General features: G+C 46.0%; 1 protein-coding gene and 1 pseudogene across 2 annotated transcripts in view; both read left to right on the top strand.

Annotated features, from left to right (window-relative positions):
- The first annotated feature begins 5,967 nt into the window (after positions 1 to 5,967).
- Positions 5,968 to 24,727, top strand: part of UBE4A (ubiquitination factor E4A) — a 61,190-nt gene continuing 42,430 nt past the window's right edge. For both annotated transcript variants that reach the window (XR_009454341.1, XM_059707688.1), the window contains exons 1-2: positions 5,968 to 6,103; positions 16,419 to 16,580. Coding sequence is in view for 1 of the 2 variants with exons in the window: in XM_059707688.1 (XP_059563671.1) it covers positions 16,460 to 16,580 (121 nt within the window). In the remaining variant the exon portion in view is untranslated. The remainder of the gene's footprint in view (positions 6,104 to 16,418; positions 16,581 to 24,727) is intronic.
- On the top strand, positions 20,773 to 23,581 carry LOC132241633 (cell cycle checkpoint protein RAD1-like; annotated as a pseudogene).

Below are 24,727 nucleotides of genomic sequence, written 5' to 3'. Positions count from 1 at the left end.
TGAAGGGCCCATGCACCGACTTACACAGACTCACTTGCTCAGAATTCCGGCAGTGGGGCAGCAGCTGGAAAGGCCCCAGGGACACATGGGGAGGACTAAAGTGTCTGGCATCAGGGCCAAGGCTGGAGGGGCAGCTTTTTCCCAGACAGAAGTGCTGGCCGAGGCCGTTGTTCCTTTGCTGAGCCCTCCCCCAACAGAGCAGGCTGGCAGGCACCATATCTGAGACGCCCTCAACCTGGCTACTCTGTTCTCCCTGCCCTGGTGATTCCCTGAAACCCCACCCAACTTTCAGACTCACCCAGGCCCTTTCCAGTGGCTTTTCCATATAAAAAGCATCTGGCTCAGTGTGACCCATACCTCTTGCTAAGTAGCCCCAGGCCCCGTACTAGCAACAGCAGGCCTTGGTTCATGGCTTGGCTTCTCCTGGGCACCTCCAAGCCCAGCATAAATAGCAGCCATCTGCTGATGGCTTTGTGGCTCAGGCCCCAGGAGGGTAAAAGTAGTGGCTGACTTTAGCATGCACTTGCTGTGTGACTTCAGAGCTAGCGCACCTGGTGGATAGCCTCAGAGCACACTGAAGCACCAATCAACACCTCCACAAGCAACACACTCAGGCGTGGACTTGGCGGGTACCTAAGCCCTGAACTATGGGGTTGGCCCTTGCATTGCAGATCCTCTACAGTGGTCCTGGCCAGTCCTCCTAGTGGCCAGTCCACACAGCCAGCCAGTTCTCACAGCCGATCAGCCTAGGGCAGTGGTCGGCAAATTCATTAGCCAACAGAGCCAAATATCAACAGTACAATGATTGAAATTTCTTTTGAGAGCCAAATTTTTTAAACTTAAACTATATAGGTAGGTACATTGTTATTAACTTAATTAGGGGACTCCTAAGGCTTAGGAAGAGCAACACTCAAGGGGCCAAAGAGCTGCATGTGGCTTGGAGCCGCAGTCTGCTGACCACATGCCTAGGGGCAAATCCCTCCCATTAACATACCAACAGCAATTAAGGCTCAACTACCACAGGAGGATGCACGCAGCCCACACAGGGTGCACCTGGAGCACCCAGCTCAGGTGACCAGGGAGGCTGTGCCACTGGACCCTCTAGAACACATACTACACCAGGCCACTCCACCAAGCCCAGGAGATGTAGCAGCTCTACCATATACACAGGAACAAACACAGGGAGGCTGCCAAAAGGTGGAGACAAAGAAGCATGTTCCAAATGAAAGAACAGAGAAAAACTCCAGGAAAAAAAAACTGAACAAAATGGAGACAAGCAATCTACCAGATGCAAAGTTCAAAACACTGGTTATAAGGATGCTCAATGAACTTAGGGGAAGAGTAGAGGAACTTAGAACTTCAACAAAGAGATGAGAAACATAAAAACAGAACTAGAAAACATAAAAAATAACCAGTCAGAAATGAAAAATACATGAATTGAAATGAAGAATACATTACAGGGAATCAACAGTAGAGTATGTGGAAAAGAGGATCAAATCAGTGATTTGGAAGATAAGTAACAGAAAACACCCAATCAGAACTGCAAAAAGAAAAAAAAGCCAAAAAATGAGGACAGTGTAAGGAACATCTAGGACAGGGGTGGGCAAACTTTTTGACTCGAGGGCCACAGTGGGTTCTTAAACTGGACCGGAGGGCCGGAACAAAAGCATGGATGGAGTGTTTGTGTCAACTAATATAAATTCAAAGTAAACATCATTACATAAAAGGGTACAGTCTTTTTTTTTTTTTAGTTTTATTCATTTCAAATGGGCTGGATCCGGCCCGCGGGCCGTAGTTTGCCCACGGCTGATCTAGGATAACTTCAAGAGTACCAACATTGGCATCATGGGAGTGCAGGAAAGAAAGAGAGAAAGAAATTGAAAACCTATTTGAAAAAATAATGATGAAAAACTTTCCTAACCTGGTGAAAGAAACAGACTCACAAGTCCAGAAAGTGCCGAGTCCCAAACAAGATGAACCCAAAGAGGCCCACACCAAGACACATCATAATTAAAATGCAAAAGATTAAAGACAAAGAGCCCTAACTGGTTTGGCTATTATAGGGGTGCCAGAAGAAGAGAGAGAGCAAGATAACCACTTCTGCCTGCCAGCCTGATCACCCCCTAACCACTCCCCTGCCAGCCTAGTCACCCCTAATTGCCCTCCCCTGCCAGCCCGGTTGCCCCTAACTGCCCTCCCCTGCCGGCCATCTTTTGGCGGCCATCTTGTGACCACATGGGGGTGGCCATCTTGTGTGAGGGCATGACAGTCAATTTCCATATTACCTCTTTATTATATAGGATTATTGACTATATTCCTTATGCTGTACTTTATATCCCCTTGACTATTTTAAATGCGATGTTACCACTCTAACTCTTACCACATTGTGAACTCCACGAAGAAAGGGACTTGTGTGTTTTCAGGACTGTATCTTTAGGCACCAGAATAATGCTAGAACAAGATAGGCACTCCAAGATTGCATAGTAGTGTGTGTGTGTGTGTGTGTGTGTGTGTAAAATATACATAACATAGAATTTACCATTTTAACCATTTTTAAATATACTATTCAGTGGCATTAAGTTCATTCACAATGTTGTGCAACCTTTGCCACTATACATGTCCAGAACTTTTTCATTATCCTAAACTCCATATCCCATTAAACAATAGCTCCCATTTCCTCCCGCTCCCCCCAACCCTGGTACTCTCTGCTCTATCTTTCTGTCTCTATGACTTGTCTTTTCTAGGCACCACATGTAAATGGAAGCATACAATATTTGTTATTTTTTGTCTGGTATCTTTCACTAACGTCTTCAAGGTCCATCTATGTTGTAGCATGTAACAGAATTTCAGGTGTTTTAAGGCTGAAAAATAGTCAGTTGTATGTATAGACCACATTCTGTTTATCCACCCACCTGCCAATGGACATTTGGGTTGTTTCCACTTTTTGGCTATCCTATCTAATAAAAGAGAAACATGGTAATTGGCATACAACCGCTACCTTTCCCATTGGCTAATCAGGGCAATATGCAAATTAACTGTCAGCCAAGATGGCGGCCGGCAGCCAGGCAGCTTTCTTACTTCAGTGAGGCTTTCTTGCTTCAGTGACAGAGGACTCCAACGTTCCCCGCCTGCCGCTGCAGGCCTCTGAGCTGCAAGCAACTATGTAACAAACATAGAAGCTAAACAAAACCCCAGAAACCTGCCCGGCTTCAGCCAGCAGGATCGCAACATTGTAAGCAAAGGCCAGAAACCTACTTTCAGCAGCGGAGGCCTAAGAGCTAGAGGCAAGCCTCAAAGCTAAAGCTGGCCCAGAATAAAACAAAAAAAGAAAAAAAGGAGCGGTTGGGAGCTTCAGTCACCCCCAGCTTGAAAACAGCCCTCAGTTCCTCACCCAGACTGGCCAGGCACCCCAGTGTGGACCCCCACCCTGAAGGGGGTATGACCAGCTGCGAACAGCCATCATCCCCTCACCCAGGCTGGCCAGGCACCCCAGTGGGGACCCCCACCCTGATCCAGGACATGCTTCAGGGCAAACCAGCCGGCACCCACCCATGCACCAGGCCTCTACCCTATATAGTAAAAGGGTAATATGCCTCCCAGCACCGGGATCAGCAGAGCTGCGAGGCCTCCCGGCACCGGGATCAGCGTGACAGGGGGCAGCCTCCAAACCCCCTGATCGGCCCTGCTCTGTGTGTGACAGGGTAGAGCCATAACTTCCCCATCGGCCCTGCCCTGAGTGTGACAGGGGATGGTGCCCCAACCCCCCAATCGGCCCTACCCTGAGCGTGACTGAGGGTGGAATCACAACCTCTGGATCGCCCTGCTCTGTGTATGACAAGGGGCGGCGCCCCAAATCCCCAATTGGCCCTGCTCTGAGCCCGACCAGGGGCTGCACCTAGGGATTGGGCCTGCCCTTTGCCACTTAAGCCAGCAGGTCGTTATCTCCCGAGGGGTCGCAGACTGCAAGAGGGCACAGGCCGGGCTGAGGGGCCCCCCTCCCCCCCAGTGCACAAATTTTTGTGCACCGGGTCTCTAGTTATGAATAATGTTACTATGAACAGTGGTGTACAAGTATCTGTTTGAGTCCCTGCTTTCAATTCTTTTGGGTATATACCCAGAAATGGAATTACTGCATCACATGGTAATTCTATGTTTGACTTCTTAAGGAACTGCTAAAGTTTTTCCAAAGTGAACTGTGCTGTACACCTGAAACTAATATAATGTATGTCAACTGAAATTGAAAAATAACTTTAAGAAACGTTTTACTCCTGCCCTGGCCGGTTTGACTCAGTGGACAGAGCGTCAGCCTGCAGACTGAAGGGTCCCGGGGTTCAATTCTGGTCAAGGGCACATGCCTGGGTTGCAGCTCGGTCCCCAGTAGGGGGCCTGCAGGAGGCAGCCGATCAATGATTCTCTCTCATCATTGATGTTTCTATCTCTCTCTCCCTCTCCCTTCCTCTCTGAAATCAATAAAAATATTTTTTTTAAAAAAATGCTTTAATTCTCACCTGAGTATATGTTTTTATTTGTTTTATTTTAGAGAGAGAAAGGGAGAGGGAGAGGGGAGGGAGAGAGAGAGAAGTAGAAAGAGAGAGAAAGAGAAATAGAGACGTATATGAGTTGCTTCCCTTACACATCCTACCAGGGATGGAACCAAACCTGGTTATGTGCCCTGACCAGGAATCAAACCCTAGACTCTAGTGATGGCGAACCTTTTGAGCTCGTCGTGTCAGCATTTTGAAAAACCCTAACTTAACTCTGGTGCCGTGTCACATATAGAAATTTTTTGATATTTGCAACCATAGTAAAACAAAGACTTATATTTTTGATATTTATTTTATACTAGAGGCTGGGTGCATGACATTCATGCACTGCGGGGGGGGGGGGGTGATGCCATCAGCCTGGCCTGCCCCCTTTCACAATCTGGGAGCCCTCAAGGGATGTCTGAGTGATGGCCTAAGCCACAGTTGGACATCCTTAGCGCTGCTGTGGAGGTGGGCCACTGCATTTGCCAGCCACCAGCTAGGCTTGTGGCTGAGTGACGCTCCCCCTGGGGGAGCGCACTGACCACCAGGGGGCAGCTCCTGCATTGAGCGTCTGCCCCCTGGTGGTCAGTGTGCATCATAGTGACCAGTAGTTCTGAATTTCAGTCCATTTGCATATTACCCTTTTTTAAAAATATATACTTTATTGAGTTTTTACAGAGAAGACGGGAGAGGGATAGAGAGTTAGAAACATCGATGAGAGATAGATCAGCTGCCTCCTGCACGCCCCCCACTGGGGATGTGCCCGCAACCAAGGTACATGCCATTGACCAGAATGGAACCTGGGACCCTTGAGTCCACAGGCGGATGCTCTATCCACTGAGCCAAACCGGTTAGGCACCCTTTTATTATATAGGATATTTAAATGCCATTTAACAAAGAAAAATCAACCAAAAAAATGAGTTCGCGTGTCACCTCTGACACGCGTGTCACAGGTTCGCCAACACTGCGAGCCTAGAACCTTGGGTGTACGGGAGGGCGTTCCAATCAACCGGATCACACCAGCCAGGGCTGGGATTGAGAAATAGTTTCTTTTAATTTAGATAGCATATTTTAACACACTGCCTTGACAACCAATCCGAGCTCAAATTTTTCCGTTGTTATTACTGTTGTTGCTTTATAGCTAATAATAATTAGTGAGGAGTAGCAGAAACAGCTTCAAAAAGGCATAAGACCGGTAGGAAAAATAGAAAGCAGAAGCCCAAAGAAATTGCGGCAGTGCCAGAATCACGACGGACGTCCTATCTGCGAACCACACACCGGTTTCACCGAGTCCCAAACAGCCCCTCCCAGGCTCACCGTCCCGCGCCCCGCCCCGCTGCCAAGCCCCGCCCCACTCCCAGGCCCCGCCCCTCCCGGGCAGGTGGCGCCTGCGCCCTGGGCGTGTTTGCGCGCCGGAGCCCGCGGTGGTGGCACACCCTGCTTCCGGCGCAGGCGGCGTCCGCAGGGTCCGGCGCCTAGTGGTGACGTAATTTCCGGTTTCCCGACTGAGTCGGAAGTGGGAACCCTCTGGCTAGTGAGATTGTCGCGTGTCGTCGCTGCTGGCCCTTCAGGCTCCGGTAAGAGAGCACATCGCTTGCGGGGAGGGAGTCGTGGGGTCTGCACCGGGTGTGTTCTCCCAGCCGAGCGCCAGTTCCGGCCTCTGCCCTCCCGCCTCCTCCCGGTTCCGTGCCCTGCGCTCTCCTGACCACCGACCCGCTCTGGGAACTTGGACCCTGTCTGGTTTGGGAACCCTTCTGTGCTCCAGCTTCTGGCACGGCTCCCACTCTTGGCCGTTCCTCCCTGGGAAAGGCCGGGGTGCCGGCCTTGCATTACCTTGACTTCCTTTCTCTGGAACGTGCACCGAGTGGGTGGGGCTCCCTTGCCGCCAAGTCCTTATGGAACCCGGAGGGATAGCAGTATACGGAGTGGACCGCAGCCAGCCAGATGCCAGGGGAGACAGCATTAGACGGAGTCCTGCTGCCCAACCCACCTGAAAACGTGGGGAGTGGTGACGTTTCGTAAGCAAAGTGTCAGTCGCCACTCGACTGCGCTCCCTCGGGCGCAGGTTTCGGAGCCACTTCTAAGAGTGAGGAACTGCAGCTCGGGCGCTTCCATTTGATGGGTCTTCTCTGTGGGACCAGAGTTTCACTCCCAGAGCAAGGATGTGTTCGGGCTCGTTGCCGGGGACTGTAGGTCTCCCATGGGGCCCCCTGCGAGGACGTGGGGCCAGGTTAGGAGGGCTGTCGGCTTTTTGACCTGATGTTCTAGCGTGCTGATGTGTTGGGAGGGTGGAACATACAACAATGAAAACGTTTTTTAATTCCTTTTTGTTTGATGTGTATTACCCATCAGGACAGAAACCTACAGATTATGGTTTAATGGAGCTTGATTTTGATCACCCCAGTTTCACAAAGTGCTCCAGACATTTCTGTTTAAGCGCAATACAATGTCTGATGTTAAGACATTTGTGTACCCTCCCCCTTGAAAGCTGATAATCTCCCTTAAGAGATTAGCGGTACTAGTTTTGTTTCTTTTTTTCTTATGATTCTTTTTTAATTTATTGAGGTGACATTGGTTAATAGGATCATACAGGTTTCAGGTGTGGGTTTCTGTGTGACAAGATCTGTATATTGCACTGTGCCCACCACCCAAGGTCAAATCATCTTCCATCCCATATATTACATCCCTTTCACCCCCACCCCTTTCCCTCTGGCAGTCACCACACTGCTGTTTATGTTCACGAATTTGTTTTATATCTCACACATGAGTGAAATCAGATGGTTTTTAGCTTTTTCTGACATTTCACTTAGCATAATGTTCTCACGGTCCCTCCATGCTGTTGCAAATGGCGCTACTTCATCCTTTCTGATGGCTGAGTAGTGTTCCACTGCGTACATGGACCACATCTTCATCCAGTCCTCTATCGCAGGGCACTTTGGATGTTTCCGTGTCTTGGCCACCGTGAATAATGCTGCCATGAACATAGGGGCGCAAATATCTTTGTGATTACGTGATTTCGAGTTGTTCAGGTTTATACCCAGGAGTGGGATGGCTGGGTCATATGGTAGCTCTATTCTTAATTTTTTGAGGAATCGCCAGACTGCTTTGCATAGTGGCTGCACCAGTCCACATTCCACCACCAGTGAACGAGGGTTCCCTTTTCCCACAACCTCTCCCACGCTTGTTGTTGCTTGTCTTGTTGATAATGGCCACTCGAACAGGTGTGAGGTGGTAGCTCACTGTGGTTTTGATTTGCATTTCCCTCATTGCCAGTGAGCTTGAACATCTTCTCATATCTACTGGTTTGTATGTCTTCTTGGGAGGGGAGTATGTTCAGGTCCTCTGCACACTTTTTGATTGAGTTGTTTGTTTGTTTGGTGTTGAGTTTATTGAGTCCTTTATATATTTTGGAGATTAAACTTGTTGGAGCTATTGTTTGCAAATACCATCTCCCATCTGGCCGGCTGTGTCTTTGTTTTGTTGTTGGTTTCTTTTGGTGGGCAGAGCTTTTAGTTTGATATAGCCCCATTCATTTATTTTTGCCTTTGGAGTCAAGTTCATAAAATGTTCTCCATGACCAAGGTCCATAAGTTTAGTATCTGTGCTTTCTTCTATGTAATTTATTGTTTCAGATCTTATATTTAGGTCTTTGATCCATTTTGAATTAATTTTTATGCAAAAATTAATGGAAACAAACTCTAATCCAGTTTTTCTTTTGCATATGGCTTTCCAGTTTTCCCAGCACCATTTATTGAAGAGGTTTTCTTTACTCTATTGTGTGTTTTTGGCTCCTTAGTTGAAAATTATCTGCCCATATACATGTGGTTTTATATCTCAATTATGTTCCATTGATCTGTGTGTCTGTTTTCTGCCGATACTGTGCTGTTGTTATCAGAGCTCTGTAGTATAATTTGAAGTCAGGTAGTGTGATACCTCCAGCTTCATTCTTTTTTCTCAGGATCACTTTCTATTTGGGGTCCTTTGTGGTTCCATACAAATCTGATGATTTTGTTATTCTCTATCTTTTAAAAGTGGCATTGGGGTTTTGATAGGGAATGCATTAAATCTGTATATGGCTTTGGGTAATAAGGCCATTTAATATATATATATATATATATATATATATATATATATATATATATATATATATATATTATTGATTTTTTACAGAGAGGAAGGGAGAGGGATAGAGAGTTAGAAACATCGGTGAGAGAGAAACATCGATCAGCTGCCTCCTGCACACTCCCCACTGGGGATGTGCCCACAACCAAGGTACATGCCCTTGACCAGAATCGAACCCGGGACCCTTGAGTCCACAAGCCGATGCACTGAGCCAAACCGGTTAGGGCAAGGCCATTTTAACTGTCTTGATTCTCCCAATCCATGAACATGGGATATTTTTTCCATTTTGTTGTCTTTTTCAATCTCTTAATTTTGCTCTGTAGTTCTCAGTATATAGGTCTTTCATGTTCTTTGTTAAGTTTATTTCTAGGTATTTTATTATTTTGGTTACAATTGCAAAAGGAATTTTTTCATTTCTTTTTCTGAAGTTTCATTGTTAGTGTACAGGAAGGCTAGCAGTACTGTTTTAAACAAGAAATTGAATCAGGGGACTGTGAGAGGATTTTGTAGGATGGAGGTAGGCAGCTATTACAGATGTAGACCCTTGTAGTGAGTATATCAGAGTGAAACATACTTTTAAGGACTATATTAAACAATAATCAAATCCAAAAGCTCTAAAGATTGGTGGTTGTGCTATTCCTACAGCTAACAACAGGATAGTGCTATATCTCTATGGCAGTTGAAAATAGCAGACAATAAATTACCAGTGTTGAATTCAAAACAAAATATCAAGGTTCCGTTTTATCAGACCTCTTCCTGGGAGTGGGTGATGTCTAGGTACTCTCTTTACATTTGTGAGATCACTGAACATATCTCAACGGTCATCTCCACAAAGGTTCTCAGCAAGTGATCAGTCCTCCTTTTTCCTGTAAAATTCTGTAAGTGGTTACATGGTAATAACCCTTTTTCTATGAAAATAGTTTATGCACAGACTTAAGGTACACGTGAAAAAGATGAGGTTAGTGGGGTAGGCAAAAACCTTTTTTGTTTTGTTTTTCAAAAAGACAAACAGCAGAGGCCCTGACCGGTTTGGCTCAGTGGATAGAGCATTGGCCTGTGGACTTAAGGGTCCCGGGTTCGATTCCAGTCAAGGGCATGTACCTTGGTTGCAGGCACATCCCCAGTAGGAGGTGTGCAGGAGGCAGCTGATCGATGTTTCTCTCTCATCGATGTTTCTAACTCTCTATCCCTCTCCCTTCTTCTCTGTAAAACATCAATAAAATATATTTTATTTAAAAAAAGACAAACAGCAGAGATGACAGCAGCTTTATTTCCATCCTCTGTGCTACACATGCTGAGATACCATAGAGCCATGTGTCTGGCTTGACCTTCCACTGCGATCCAAGGCAGATAGTAAAACCCTTACCTGAAAGTAGGTTTGTGATGCTGCTATTGATAACATGTAAGATTGAACCAGTCAATAAGAATTTATTTGGGATTTTGTGATTGTAATATATAATGCCAGACACAAGAAAAAATAATCACGTATGAACCTCTATTCCAGTTGCTTACAATCTAGCACAGTAGATAATCTGTGGAACACAATGTCGAAAGTTATAAATCCTATTTAAAATATAGATAAAACTAGTGACCCGGTACATGGATTCACGCACATTGAAAGGAAATGAATTAGAAGGTGGCTGGCAGGGCAGGACTGGGTGACACGGGCCAGACATGCCTTGGAGCCGACGTCTGCGGAGTGAGCGGGGGGTCCCTCTGGCAGGTGGGGTCCCTTGGCCTAGCCTGTGGGGATCAGCCAAAGTGGGCTCTCCGACATCCCCTGAGGGGACCCGGCATGCGAGAGGGAACACTGCAAAGTTACTGTCGTACAGGGTGTGGAACGCAAACAGAAGTGTGCAGTAAACCAGATCCAGGGCCCACAGTGCCCAGCAACAACATAACCCATGGCTGAAGGTGGAATTGCACAGCCCTGCAAGGAATTGGGCTCCCTCCTCTCTGGTTTCGGGGTGCATCACCCAAGAACCACCACTGCCAAGTCACTGTAGCTCGGCAGCTGCTGCGTTGAGCATCTGCCCCCAGTAGTCAGTGCACGTCATAGTGACTGGTCAGACAGGTGGAGGGACACTTAGCATATTAGCCTTTTATAAATATACTAGAGGCCCAGTGCACAAAAATTTGTGCACTCAGGGGGGAGAGGAGGTCCCTCAGCCCGGCCTGTGCCCTCTTGCAGTCTGGGACCCCTCGGGAGATAACGACCTGCTGGCTTAGGCCTGCTCCCGGGAGGCAGAGGGCAGGCCCAATCCCTAGGTGCAGCCCCTGGTGGGGCTCAGAGCAGGGCCGATTGGGGGGTTGGGGCGCCGCCCCCTGTCATGCACAGAGCAGGGTGGATTGGGAGGTTGCGATGCCACCCCTAGTCACACTCAGGGTAGGGCCGATTGGGGGGTTGGGGCACCACCCCTTGTCACACTCAAGGCAGGGTCGATGGGGAGGTTGCGACGCCACCCCCTGTCACGCACAGAGCAGGGCCGATCAGGGGGTTGGGATGCTGCCCCCTATCACGCACAGAGTAGGGCCCATCAGGGGGGTTGGGGCTCTGTACCCTGTCACACACAGAGCAGGGCTGATCAGTGGGTTGAGGAGCTCCCCCCTGTCACTCACAGAGCAGGGCCTATCAGGGGGTTGGGAGCTCCCCCCTGTCACGCACAGAGCAGGGCTGATCAGGGGGTTGAGGAGCTCCCCCCGTCAGGAACAGAGCAGGGCGGATAGGGAGGTTGTGGCCGCGCCCCCTGTCACACACAGAGCCACAGGGCGATCAGGGGGTTGGGGAGCTCCCCCCTGTCACGCACAGAGCAGGGCTGATCAGGGGGTTGAGGAGCTCCCCCCTGTCAGGAACAGAGCAGGGCGGATAGGGAGGTTGTGGCCACGCCCCCTGTCACACACAGAGCCGCAGGGTGATCAGGGGGTTTGGTCGCTGCCCCCTGTCATGCTGATCCCGGTGCTGGGAGGCCTCGCGGCTCTGCTGATCCTGGTGCTGGGAGGCCTTGCGGCTCTGCTGATCCCGGTGCTGGGAGGCATATTACCCTTTTACTATATAGGATAGAAGCCTGGTGCACGGGTGGGGGCCGGCTGGTTTGCCCTGAAGGGTGTCCTGGATCAGGGTGGGGGTCCCCACTGGTGTGCCTGGCCAGCCTGGGTGAGGGGCTGAGGGCCATTTTCAGGCTGGCGGGTGACTGAAGCTCCCAACCTGTCCTTTTTTCCTTTTTTTTTTTATTCTGGGCCAGCTTTAGCTCTGAGGCTCGGCTCCAGCTATGAGACCTCCGCTGCTGAAAGCAGGTTTCTGGCCTTCATTTACCCTTCTGTATTTGAAACAATGTTGCGGTCCTGCTGGCTGAAGCCGGGGGGGTTTTGTTTAGCTTCTATATTTGTTACAATGTTGCTTAGAGTGCAGCTGAGAGGCCGGCAAGGCAGGCAGGGAAGCTTGGCTCCCTCCATCACTGAAGCAAGCAAGCCTCCCTGTTTGCATCAGCTGCCTGGCTGCCGGCCGCCATCTTGGCTGGCAGTTAATTTGCATATCGCCCTGATTAGCCAATGGGAAGGGTAGCAGTCATATGCTAATTACCATGTTTCTTTTTTATTAGATAGGATAGATGTGCTCTGACTGGTGTGGCTCAGTTGGATGGGCATCGTTCAGTGCACCAGGAAGTGGCTAATTTGATTCCTGATCATGGGCACATGCGCAGGTTGCAGGTTCACTCCTCAGTAGGGGGCATGCAGGAGGCAGCCATTCCATGTGCTCTCACATTGATGTTTTTCTTTCTCCCTTTCTCTCTCTAAAAATCAATTAACTATTCTTTAAAAATATATAGATAGATGAAATGTAATGAGAAGCTAGCTTCTTTATATAATGCCTGTATAATATTGAAAAAGGAAGAAATAATTCCTTTTATTCTCTTTATCTCTCTTAAGAACCTGTCTGTCATATGCTCTATATTCCTTTCAACTTCCAGCTGACCTGGAACAACATGAGTTTGAACTTGCTGGTTCACCTACATGTGGATTTTCCCAGTAAATACGTGCAGTGCTATAAATGTACTTTCTTATGATTTTCTTAGTAACGTTTTCTTCTCTCTAACTTACTTTATTGTAGGAATACAGTATATAGTACATACGACATAGAAAATATATGTTAATTGACTTTTTATGTTATGGGTCAGCAGTAGGCTATTAGTTAAGTGAAAATTTATAATAAAGTGGTTTTCCATTGCATGGGGATTGCTGTCCCAACCTCTTTTTTTTTTTTTTTTTTAAATATATTTTATTGATTTTTTACAGAGAGGAGGGGAGATAGAGAGTTAGAAACATCGATGAGAGAGAAACATCGATCAGCCGCCTCCTGCACATCTCCCACTGGAGATGTGCCTGCAACCCAGGTACATGCCCCTGACCGGAATCGAACCCGGGACCCCTCAGTCCGCAGGCCAACGCTCTATCCACTGAGCCAAACCGGTTTTGGCCCAACCTCACATTCTTAAGGGTCAACTGCACTTCTTTCTACAGATGGTACAGATGGTGCATCACCTTTGTACCACCCTGCCCTCTTCAGTTGTGTTTCCAAAAACCCGTTCAATAGAGGGGAATCTATTAGTTTTTTGGTTTTTTTAATCCTAACCTGAGGATATTTTTTCCATTGATTTCTAGAGAGTAGAAGGGAAGGTGTGGGGGGTAGCGGGGAGAAACATCGACGCCAGAGAGACACATTGGTTGGTTGCCTCCTGCACACACACACACGCCTACCGGGGCTGGGGAGTCTGCAACCGAGATATGTGTCCTTGACCATGAATCAAACCCACTACCCTTTGGTCCACAGGCCAACACTCTAACCACTGAGCAACCTGCCAGGGCTCTATTGGGTTTTATGACTGGAAAACAAAACAAAAGACAAACTCCATCTATCACTTCTGTTTTCCGGTATGTTGGCTTAGTTTTAGGTTGGGTCATTCTAGATGGTGTAAAGATGGCAATTCCATGTTTATATCTTAACCGGCCTTGCAACTTAAACAGGAAAAAGAGTTTCCTTTTCTGTAGATTCAGCCAAAGGCCTGAAGCTAATGTTTATTGAATCTGATAGGACTTGCTGGGGTCTCATTCCCACTCCTGAATCATCGCTTTAGCCAAAGAAGACTATATTCTTTTTGGCCAGGCCAGATTCATGTGCCCCTTCTGGAGGCTAGTGGGTGAGGCCATCCCCTTTTAATATGTGGACTGGGAGTGGGACGGAGCCCAGGGGAGAGTGTGATGCTGTGTTGGGAAAGGAGGAGGATGTTTGGAGACAGAAAGGAACAAGCGCTCAGTATGCTCTCTGCAGTGCTCAGGACGTCGATGTGCCTCAGGGTAGCAGGTGGCTGGCAGTCGGGAAGCAATGGGACAGTTCTTGGTCCTCTACATGAATTAGGGTACTAATTAAGTGTATGTAGTGGTTAAATGGGGGAAGGTGCTCTCCAGCATCGTTGTTCATTTTAACACTACATATGCTAATTTTTTGCATTATTAAGCTCAACTAAACTATATGTAGCAAAAAATAAAATACAGCAATGTCTAACAGTCCCTGGAAGCACTAAAGCATAGTACCATGCTGGGAGGAGACCAGACTGCCTGCCCAAGTCATTACAGCTAATTAGCCATTAGCTCTTGTGCAGAAAACTCCACAGAGGAACATGAAGCAACTGATGAGATGCAAGTGTTATTATAGTCTCTCTTCCTCCAAAAAACAAGGGTAATTTCTCCGATTTGCATTAGCTGTTGTTGATAAGATTCAGTAAGGAGTCTTCACTCAATAAATTAAAGGTAGACCAAGTGTTCTTTTCTTCTCCTTCCTCATACCACTCCCTCACTTCTGCTGAGGCCTCTTTTCGTACAGCAGTTGCGCTTCCTTCCACACAGGAGACTCGTCTTTCCACGCTTTGGGTTGTATCTGTGCTGTGGCCTCATATTGTCAGAAACAGGAAAAAGCCCCTCAGGGGGCTCTGCTCATCCTGCTGTGCCTCTAAGTGCCCTGGGGCTTGAGGCAGAAATGGCATCAGAAGAGTGAGTGCAAGTGCAGACTCAGGGCCACCAATACCCGTGAGGCCTCCGTCTGCTACTTACACACCTTAGGAATTTGTGTGCCTTCGGTATTATAAACCATTGGGCAAACAGTAAAAGTTAAAGATAGAATTAATCAGCCCTGGCCAGTATTCTCAGTGGATAGAGCGTCACCAAAGGGTCTTGGGTTCGATTCCCGTTCAAGGGCACATACCTGGGTTGCAGGTTCAATCCCCAACCCCGGTAGGGCACCTTCAGGAGGCAATCAGTCGATGTTTCTCCCCCTCCCCCTCCCTCCTTCCCTTCCACTCACTCTAAAAATGAATGGAAAAATATCCTCCATGAGGATTAACAATATATGTGTGTGTGTGTGTGTGTGTGTGTGTGTGTGTACACACATATATATACACGCACACACACACACATATACACACACACATACACACACACATACACACACACATACACACACACATACACACACACAGTGGGGCCTTGACTTACAAGTGTCCCAACTAACGAGTTTTTCGAGATACCAGCCGTCTCTCGGCCAATTTTTTGCTTTGAGTTGCGAGCTAAAATTCGGGTTACGAGCCAGCTTCAGATACCCCACCGCTAGTTGGCGCAGCGATCGTCACAGTGAACGCCACATCAGCCCAGCATCACGTGTCTCACTCGTTCACTTTTTGATTTGACATACGAGTAATTTGAGTTACGAGCTCCGTCACGGAACGAATTAAACTCGTAAGTCAGGGCCCCACTGTATGATTTATCAAAGATCATTTAGTTTTTAGTGGAAGAAATATCAGTAGTTTTAAGTCTAGGGGTAGAGATAAATGTGTGTGTGTGTGTGTGTGTGTGTGTGTGTGTGTCTGTGTGTGTTTTAAAACCCACAACATGCTGCTAATCTGGTTTCTATCCTGATTTCCATGTCTTAATTTAGATAGCCTTACATGTAGTTTATATGTAGCTGAGGGATTCCAGCTCCACTAAATAAAGTCACAGTAGCCTGAGCAAGTGCCACCTTATGCTCATGGTAACTGAAAACTGGTTGGCCAGCCTAGAGATTTAATCTGTAGTTTTTGTGATACTATTTTTTCTTTTCTTTTCTTTTTAATCCTCACCCGAGGATATTTTTCCATTGATTTTCAGAGAAAGTGGAAGGGAGGAAGGGATGGGAGAGAGAGAGAGAGAGATCAATGTGAGAAAGACACATCAATTGGTTGCCTCCCTAAGGCACCCCTACCCAGGCTGGGGATCGAACCTGCAACCCAGGTATGTGCGGTGAATGCAAATTGAACCCGAGACCCGTCAGTGCGAGGGCTGGCGCTCTGTCCACTGCGCAACATTGGCTTTGTGGAATTGCTTTTAAATCTCACATTATTGTTTACAATTAATAGGTGGGTGCCCTCTTTTTCTTTCTACTTTACCTATTTTTGAAAACAAATGGAAGCATGTCATTAGATAAATGCATTCCAGCTGAACATTTTGCAAGGCGTGTGTTTGTTTGTTTGTTTGTTTTAGCTACACCTAAAGGAAGCCAACTTGTCTAATTGGTAGCTTTGTAACCGTTTTGCCAAAATATCTTGAATCTTGAAACAGTAATTTTATAGTCTTATCCAAAATCTTTTGAACTGTGTTGTATTTGAGAAATGGGAAAAGAAACAGCTGTGGGCATATTACAACTGTTATCTGACCTTCTGTGTCTAACACCTCTCCTTTCTATAGCCCATCCCCCCAGGTCTGCATGGAGGACACTTTAAAGTGAAATGACAGACCAGGAGAATAACAACAACATCTCAAGTAACCCCTTTGCTGCTCTTTTTGGCTCTCTGGCTGATGCCAAGCAGTTTGCAGCGATCCAAAAGGAGCAGCTGAAGCAGCAGTCTGGTAAGTGGAGGAGCCGACAGCAGCAGCTGAGGTGACCTGGAGCGGGTCTTCCCACATTCAGTGTCTGTGGGTCCTTCGTTGCCATTGGAAGTTAAGTTTGGGGCGGAGTTGCTTTTGTTTGTTTGTTTAGGGCATAAGCTGGGGTCCGCAGGATTGTTCACTTTTATTTGTTTTGTTATGGGGTCCTTTCCTCCCTGTCCTGCCCCTGCAGAAAAAGATGATTTTGTAGTAACAGATGCCAATCAGGACCGCAGATGTCAAGTTGTTTTATTTTTTAAATCGTCTGGTAAAAGATAGTTAAATAAATCTCTTTAACATAGAAACTGAACTTTTAGGTAGAGATATGGAAAGCAAATCACAACTATAGAAAGCAGATGTGTAAACGGAAATATTACAAAAGTTTTGGGCCTCCCGACAAGTAAATGGGATTTGTTCTCAAGCCCAGTACTTCAGAGTCTGTCTCCAGTGAAATGCTTCTTCCACACCATGGAGTGGTCACTGTTGTAGCTTCCTGCTGTGAGAACAGATCACCAGAAAACAGGATCCGTAGCCTTCATGGGAGAAAAGTCAGGATAGTAGCTCGCCTGGGCAGAAAAGCAGTTTGCTCATCTGGAACCAAAATTAAGATGAAGCCTCGCTTCTGCTTGTACGGAGACAGTCCAGAAGAACCAGGATGTGTTTCCAGTCTTATCAGTCTTCAGAGAGTGTCACAGTCTTTCAAGCCAGAAATTGCTCCCCTCTTACCACAGAATTACAGTGTTTTTCTTTTTAGGAAAGGAGAAATGTTTATATTTCCCTTTATTTTGCTTACTTCAGAAGTGTTTGGATATGTAGCTGGGTTGTAGCCGTGCTCTGTGATTAGGATTGAATAGGAAAGAGGTAAGGGAAGACGGATGCATGGTAGACAGGAGGGAGAGGGTGGCCAAAGCAAGGGAGATATAACTGTAATGCTGACCTTTGTGTGTGTGTTTATAACCACTTGCTGCCAGAGAGACCAGGAGAGAAACAGCAGGCAGTGCGTCTTAACTGCTGACATTTCGTGTGCTAGAAAGAGGCCGGTCTGGGTCTCAGCCTCTGAAACCTCTCCCAGAATCGTAGGATATGGGCTTAGAATGAGAAACCTTCATTAGGAGGTAGTAGGTGAGAAAGGAGAGTGAGGAACAGGAAAAAATAAGGAAATGAGAAAAAAAATTTTGCTAAGTAAGTCTTAGCTCCTGTCATTCTTGGGAGTTCAGAGAACTTAACGGTATATGAGCAGAGGGATGGGCGTGTCCTCTGACTGTAAACGGACATAGGCTGGCTTGAGCGGGGAGCATTGTGGGCACCAGGCAGTGGGACAAATCAGGTGCATGCCCTTTTGTTACTATTCTGGCACCTCATTGTCTTAGTTTGTTTGCACTGAGTTTATCAGGCCACCACATCTAACCTGTTCCGCCAGCCCCGTGACCAAACCTTTGCCTCATATATTGAGCTTCACTTGTATTTATTTACTAGAGGCCCGGAGCACATATTCGTGCACCAGTGGGGTCCCTCGGCCTGGCCTGTGGGATTGGGCCAAAACTGGCTCTCAGACATCCCCCTAGGGGTCCTAGATTGTGAGAGGGCACTGGCCAGGCCGAGACCCCCCACTGGTGCACAATCAGGGTCAGGGAGGGACGCGGGAGGTTGGTCAGCTGGAGAGGGACCACGGGAGGACTCCAGGGCATGTCTGGCCCGTCTTATCTTACTCAGTCCTGATCGGCCGGACCCCAGCAGCAAGCTAACCTAGCAGTCAGAGCGTCTGCCCCCTGGTGGTCAGTGCACATCATAGCGAGTGGTTTAACCTTTGGTTGAACAGACGACCAGACACTTAGCATAATAGGCTTTTCTTATGTAGGATTTATTTATTCATCATTTACTTATCTTTGATTCAGAGAGGAAGAGAGAGGGAGAGAGATAGAAACATCAATGATGAGAGAGAATCATTGATCGGCTGCCTCCTGCATGCCCCGTTCTGGGCATCAAGCCGGCAACCCAGGCGTGTGCCCTGACCAAGAATTGAACCATAACCTCCCGGTTCATAGGTTGACACTCAACTGAGCCACGCTGGCCCAGCTGAGCTTCACTTTTACTAAACTCACCACAGTGAAGGCACTCTTCTGAGACTTTTCCATGGACTTTCTAAGTAACCATTTTGTCAATGACATGCGGAATCCTGGGTGGCGTTGAGTGAACAATGCTACTTTTAAATTCATTGACCACCAGTGCCATTCTCGAGGCAGTCTTTTAAGTTGCTTTATAAAGAAGTAAACAGCCCGAACTGGTTTGGCTCAGTGGATAGAGCGTCGGCCTGCGGACTAAAGGTCCCAGGTTCGATTCCGGCCAAGGGCACATGCCCGGGTTGTGAGCTCGATCCCCAGTAGGGGGCGTGCAGGAGGCAGCTGATCAATGATTCTCTCTCATCATTGATGTTTCTATCTCCCTCTCCCTTTCTGAAATCAATAAAGAAATATATTTTTTTAAAAAAGAAGTAAACAGATTAATCAATAAGAAAAAGGTAACAAATTAGAAAGAACAAAAGATATGAGTAAGCAATATAGACACAATAACGAAGATTTTAAAAAATCAGTCTCACTAGTATTTAGAGAAATGCCCGTTAAAAACAATTAGATGGTTATAGTTTCTTTTTACCTGTGACATTTATGAAAATATTCTTGTTGAGCATGTAAATCAGAGCAGTATTTCTGAGGTAATTTAGTAGTATATGTTAACTTTTAAATGTTCAAGTTCCTTAACCCAGCAATTCTACTTCTACAAATTTAGCCTGCAGAAATACAAGTGCACAAAAAGAGTAAGTTATATTCTGTGTAGTATTGTTTGAAATCATGCAAAATTGGTAACAGTCCAGTGTTCATCAATTGAGAAGTAGCTACATAAATCACAGTTGTTGCCGAAACCGGTTTGGCTCAGTGGATAGAGCGTCAGCCTGCGGACTGAAGGGTCCCAGGTTCGATTCCAGTCAAGGGCATGTGCCTGAATTGCGGGCACATCCCCAGTAGGAGATGTGCAGGAGGCAGCTGATCGATGTTTCTCTCTCATCGATGTTTCTAACTCTCTATCCCTCTACCTTCCTCTCTGTAAAAAATCAATAAAATATATTTTTTTTTAAAATAAATAAATCACAGTTGTACATACAATGCAAGACAATGAAGGAGGTTGGCCTATAAGTAATTTAACAGAGAAAGGTGTTGGTGCTGATTACGTGTAAAAAGCAAGCTGAAAAGCAATGTATACAATATGATTCCATTTTTTATAAAAACTAAAAATCACACTAATAAATGATAGCACCAGAATAGGGGAAAATATGGAAAACTTTGCTGAGTTAAAGGGTTGTCCATAGGGAACTGGTTCAGAAAATATTACAGTGGAACCTTGGTTCTCCTTAATTCGTTCTGGAAAGCTGTTCAAGAAGCGATTTGCTCAAAAACCTAATCATTTCTTTCCCATTAGAAATAATGTAAATTGAATTAATCCGTTCCAGACCCCCAAATGATTCCCTGTTTTAACCTTTTTTATAGACAGTACATGTCTAATGTACTATTTAATCTGTGAACGAAAACTTCTTAAATGTATTGAGCCACCCCTTCCCAGCCTTAAACAAGTCGCTTTCAGCACTCGGTCCAGGGGTTTCTTTCAGGAAGTCAGCACACGGCATCTTCACACCTGCACTTTTTCATGTATCGCTGCTTCCAGAGCGCAGTCACGGCTCACTGCTTTTCATTTATCCAAATCAGCAACAGTTTTCTACCTCTTCCGTTGCCTGTGGTCATTGTTTCTTTCACACTCTTAGCAACATTAGCATTCTTTTTTTTTTCTTTGTTGATTAAGGTATTACATATGTGTCCTTAACCCCCCTTTGCCCCCCACCCCCCCATTAACATTCTTGATGGCCTCTTTATGTTTTAAAATTGTCCTAATCCATTGCACCAGCAACAAAAGCAAAAAAAAAAAATTCAAGCACAATCTCCTGTGATGTTAACAATGCGATTTAGTGGGGAAACTGCCTGCTCTCCTTTGTCTGCAGCCTGAGAAACTATGTCATGCTGAGGTATCAGCAGGAAAGGGTTGTCAGGTAGAGAATCAAAGTTTTGTTCCTCAGCTGAGACATATTTTCTGTGAACTTGGTCGAGAACTGAATCGTTGACAATGAGAAATGTTCAAGAACAGAGGTATGGCCCTAGCCCAGCCGTGGGCAAACTTTTTGACTCGAGGGCCACAATGGGTTCTTAAACTGGACCAGAGGGCTGGAACAAAAGCATGGATGGAGTGTTTGTGTGAACTAATATAAATTCAAAGTAAACATCATTACATAAAAGGGTACGGTCTTTTTTTTTTTTAGTTTTATTCATTTCATGCGGGCCGTAGTTTGCCCACGGCTGCCCTAGCCCCATGGTCGGCAAACTGCGGCTCTTTGACCCCTTGAGTGTGGCTCTTCCTAAGCCTTAGGAGTACCCTAATTAAGTTAATAACAATGTACCTACCTATATAGTTTATATTTAAAAAATTTGGCTTTCAAAAGCAATTTCAATCGTCGTACTATTGATATTTGGCTCTGTTGACTAATGAGTTTGCCGACCACTGCAGCCAACGTGGCTCAGTGGATGGAGCATCAGACTGAAGGGTCCCAGGTTCGATTCCGGTCAAGGGCACATGCCTGGGTTGCGGGCTCAATCCCCAGTGGGGGATGTGCCGGAGGCAGCCGATCAGTGATTCTCTCTCATCATTGATGTTTCTATCTCTCTTTCTCTCCCTTTCCCTTCCTCTCTGAAATCAATAAAAATATATTTAAAAAAAATAAAGAACTGTAGTTTGGCCATATTTACAGTATATTTTCCTGTACAGTTTGGAATTGTTAAAACAAACATGCGCTGGCTGGGAAAGGCTCTCAGGCCTCCGTCCCCCCACAAAGGTGCCTTGTGGTCCCCGGGAACAGGTGTTGCCCCAGGGGCATCCCTCACGTGGTGGACGGGGCCCCTCACAAACCAGCAGTTTCCAGGTGAGTGACTGCAGCCCGGTGGCCAGCCTCGACAACGTGCGGGACCGCCACAGTCCTGAGGCCACATGTCCAAGAACATGCCAAGCACTTCACTACTGAAAATGGAATCAAGGTCGCAGTGAAAAACGCCAAATGCCTGCAAACAAATGCTTTCATTCGGGCTGGAACATTTCAAGAGTTTAAGGTTCAGGAGGAGCCTGTTACTTTTCAAATTAGCCGCCCTGTTAGACGGCTTACCTGTATTTGAGTCAAGTCCTGTGCCAGGAATTTAACTGCATTTCGGATGTGTACCGAGGTCTGGTCACCCTTTGCTGCTGCTATTTCTGGAAGAAGAGTGGTGACAGTTCGTGAAATCAGTACTCAGTACTCAGGAGCCTGAGGCCACAGGGGCTTGATTTCTGCAGCACCAATGTCAGTAATAAAATTATCCTCAGTCTGGAGCTCCGTGAAGCGTTTTCCAAGTCGGATATGACAAAGGAGGGCCTACAGGTCGCCCTGTCTCCTAGTTATTTGCTTTGGGGGATGTAGGAAGCTCCCACCGTGACCATCCCAAAGATTCTGATCTCATGAAATCATTAAACTGTAATCACCCAAGTCAACAGATACAAGATTTCCTTACTGAAGCCTTCTGCACAGGCTTTGGTCCTGTTGTTAAGGTGTCCATTCCAACAGGTCACCAAGGGTTCCTCTCATTACAGTAGTGATTAGAGATGAGGACAGACAGGTATGTTTTGTAGAGAATTACTGCTGCTTGGCAAAGTTCCTGAGTCTGCCATCAGTATGGCTATGCACTGTGACATTTGTGTCTACATGCATGATAGGTCGTGTTCTCATTCTCATTATTTTGTACTGGGTTTCCTAAAGGGAAGAGATGTGGACGAGACAGGAGCAAGAGCCCTGTACCCTGAAGTTACTGTATATTTTGTAAGTAAATGTTTTCACGCAGTCACAGGTTATCCAATACTGGACTATCCTGTGGTTCTGTCTTTTGAACTCATGGGAATTATTATGAGCCAAGATGAAAAAATTATCTATTTAGTTCAAGTAGGATATGCCAAAAGTCTGAAAATGTAAAGTTTGATGGAGCCAAATATAAATGTTCTTTTATTTATTTACTATTAGTAAAAGCAAAGGCCTATGGCATTACTTAATAGTTTGAATTCTGAAAATATATCTTTAAGCAGTGATTCTTAAAGTGTTTTGTCCAAACCAACACCAACAACATCACCTAGAAATTTGTCAGAAACTCTGCAAGTGGGCCCGCAAGCCTCCCCTGCGCCCGGGAACTGTGAGAACCACGGTGGGGAGGGCACCTTAGAGAAAAGGCACTCAGCATTGAAGTGGTTGCTTCTCCATGATTTCCTCACAAGCCTTCTGAAACGGGCATCACCAAACAAGTCTGAATAATTATATGAATTACATGAATTTATTTTTAAAGTATTCATCTTGAAGACATCTATGAACAAGGTCTAAATCAGTCTTCAGAGTGAGAGAGATTCTCATTCTCAAACCTGTTCCGTGTAGTGAGTCCTGCCGTGAGTACTTATTATATTCCTTCTGTTTCCCTATAAGAGTTCCTCAACCAAACTTAGGTGGAAAGAGCCAGTTAAGTGGTTTTGCATTTCCTGGGTAATTTACAATGAAATAATTTTGTGGCATGTAGATATTTAATAAAATGTATTACTAAAAAATGAAAAAAATATGTTCTCTTAAAATCCAGAAAAAAAACAAACATTTAAAATAATTAAAGGCACATTGATCTAGTAGGTAATTTTTTTATCCCTAGGATAAAAAATTTTCCCTAGGATTCTGTAGGGAAAATTATGTTGCTAATTTTAGCACGGTGGCGTGCAATTAATTATGAGTAGAAAGAATGAAACTTTTGATTTGCAAAAGGTGGTAGGACTTAGCCAGGATTTCAGAATCTGAACAAGATATTGCCTAATACAACTTAACATCAAAACAAAAAATAGCCCTGACCGGTTTGGCTCAGTGGATGGAGCAGTTGCCCTGCAGACTGAAGGGTCCCAGGTTCGATTCTGGTCAGGGGCATGTACCTTGGTTGCGGGCACATCCCCAATAAGGGGTGTGCAGGAGGCAGCTGACCGATGTTTCTCTCTCTTCGATGTTTCTAACTCTCCATCTCTCTCCTTTCCTCTCTGTAAAAACAAAAAATAAAACAAAGCAACAAACAATCCAATTTAAAAATAGGCAGATGGTCTGAAGAGACCATCTTCCAAAAAGGACGTACAGATGACCAGCAGGCACGTGAAAAGGCAGTCAATATCACTAATCACCGGAAATGACATTAAAACCACAGTGAGACACCACCTCACATTTGCTAGAATGGCCATTATCAAAAAGACAAGAAATAACAAGTGTTGTGAAGCTGTGGAGAAAAGGGAGCCCTGGTGCACTGCTGGTGGGAATGTAAATTGGTACAGCCACTATGGAAAACAGTATGAAGGTTCCTCAAAAAAAAAATTAAAACTAGAACTGTCACAGAGTACAGATAAAAAAAACGTGACATATACATAGAATGGAATATTCTTCAGCAATAGAAAGAATAAAATCTTGCCCTAACCGCTTTGGCTCAGTAGATAGAGCGTCGGCCTGTGAAGGGTCCCAGGTTCAATTCCGGTCAAGGGCATGTACCTTGGTTGCGGGCACATCCCCAGTAGGAGGTGTGCAAGAGGCAGCTGATTGGTGTTTCTCTCTCATCGATGTTTCTAACTCTCTATTCCTCTCCCTTCTTCTCTGTAAAAAAATCAATAAAATATTTTTTTAAAAAAAGAAAAGAAAAGAAAATCTTGCCATTTGTGACAACATGGATGGACCTTGAGGGTATTATGTTAAGTAAAATACGTCAGACAGAGAAAGACAAATTCTGTATGATCTCACTTATCCTATCTAATGAAGAGGAAATGTACTAATTGACCCTCACACCGTCGCAAAGATGGCGGCATCCACAGCCAATAAGGAGGGAATATGCTAATTGACTGCCCCACCCTCAAAGATGGCGACGCCCACAGCCAATAAGGAGGGAATATGCTAATTGACTGACCCGCCCTCAAAGATGGCGGCGCCCAGTCCCCTCAGCCCAACCGGGGTG

This window comes from Myotis daubentonii, chromosome 9 (assembly GCF_963259705.1).
Source record: "Myotis daubentonii chromosome 9, mMyoDau2.1, whole genome shotgun sequence".
NCBI classification, from domain to species: Eukaryota; Metazoa; Chordata; class Mammalia; order Chiroptera; family Vespertilionidae; genus Myotis; species Myotis daubentonii.
The sequence above is the reverse complement of the archived record's forward strand: the minus strand, read 5'-3'. Positions and strand labels throughout refer to the sequence as shown.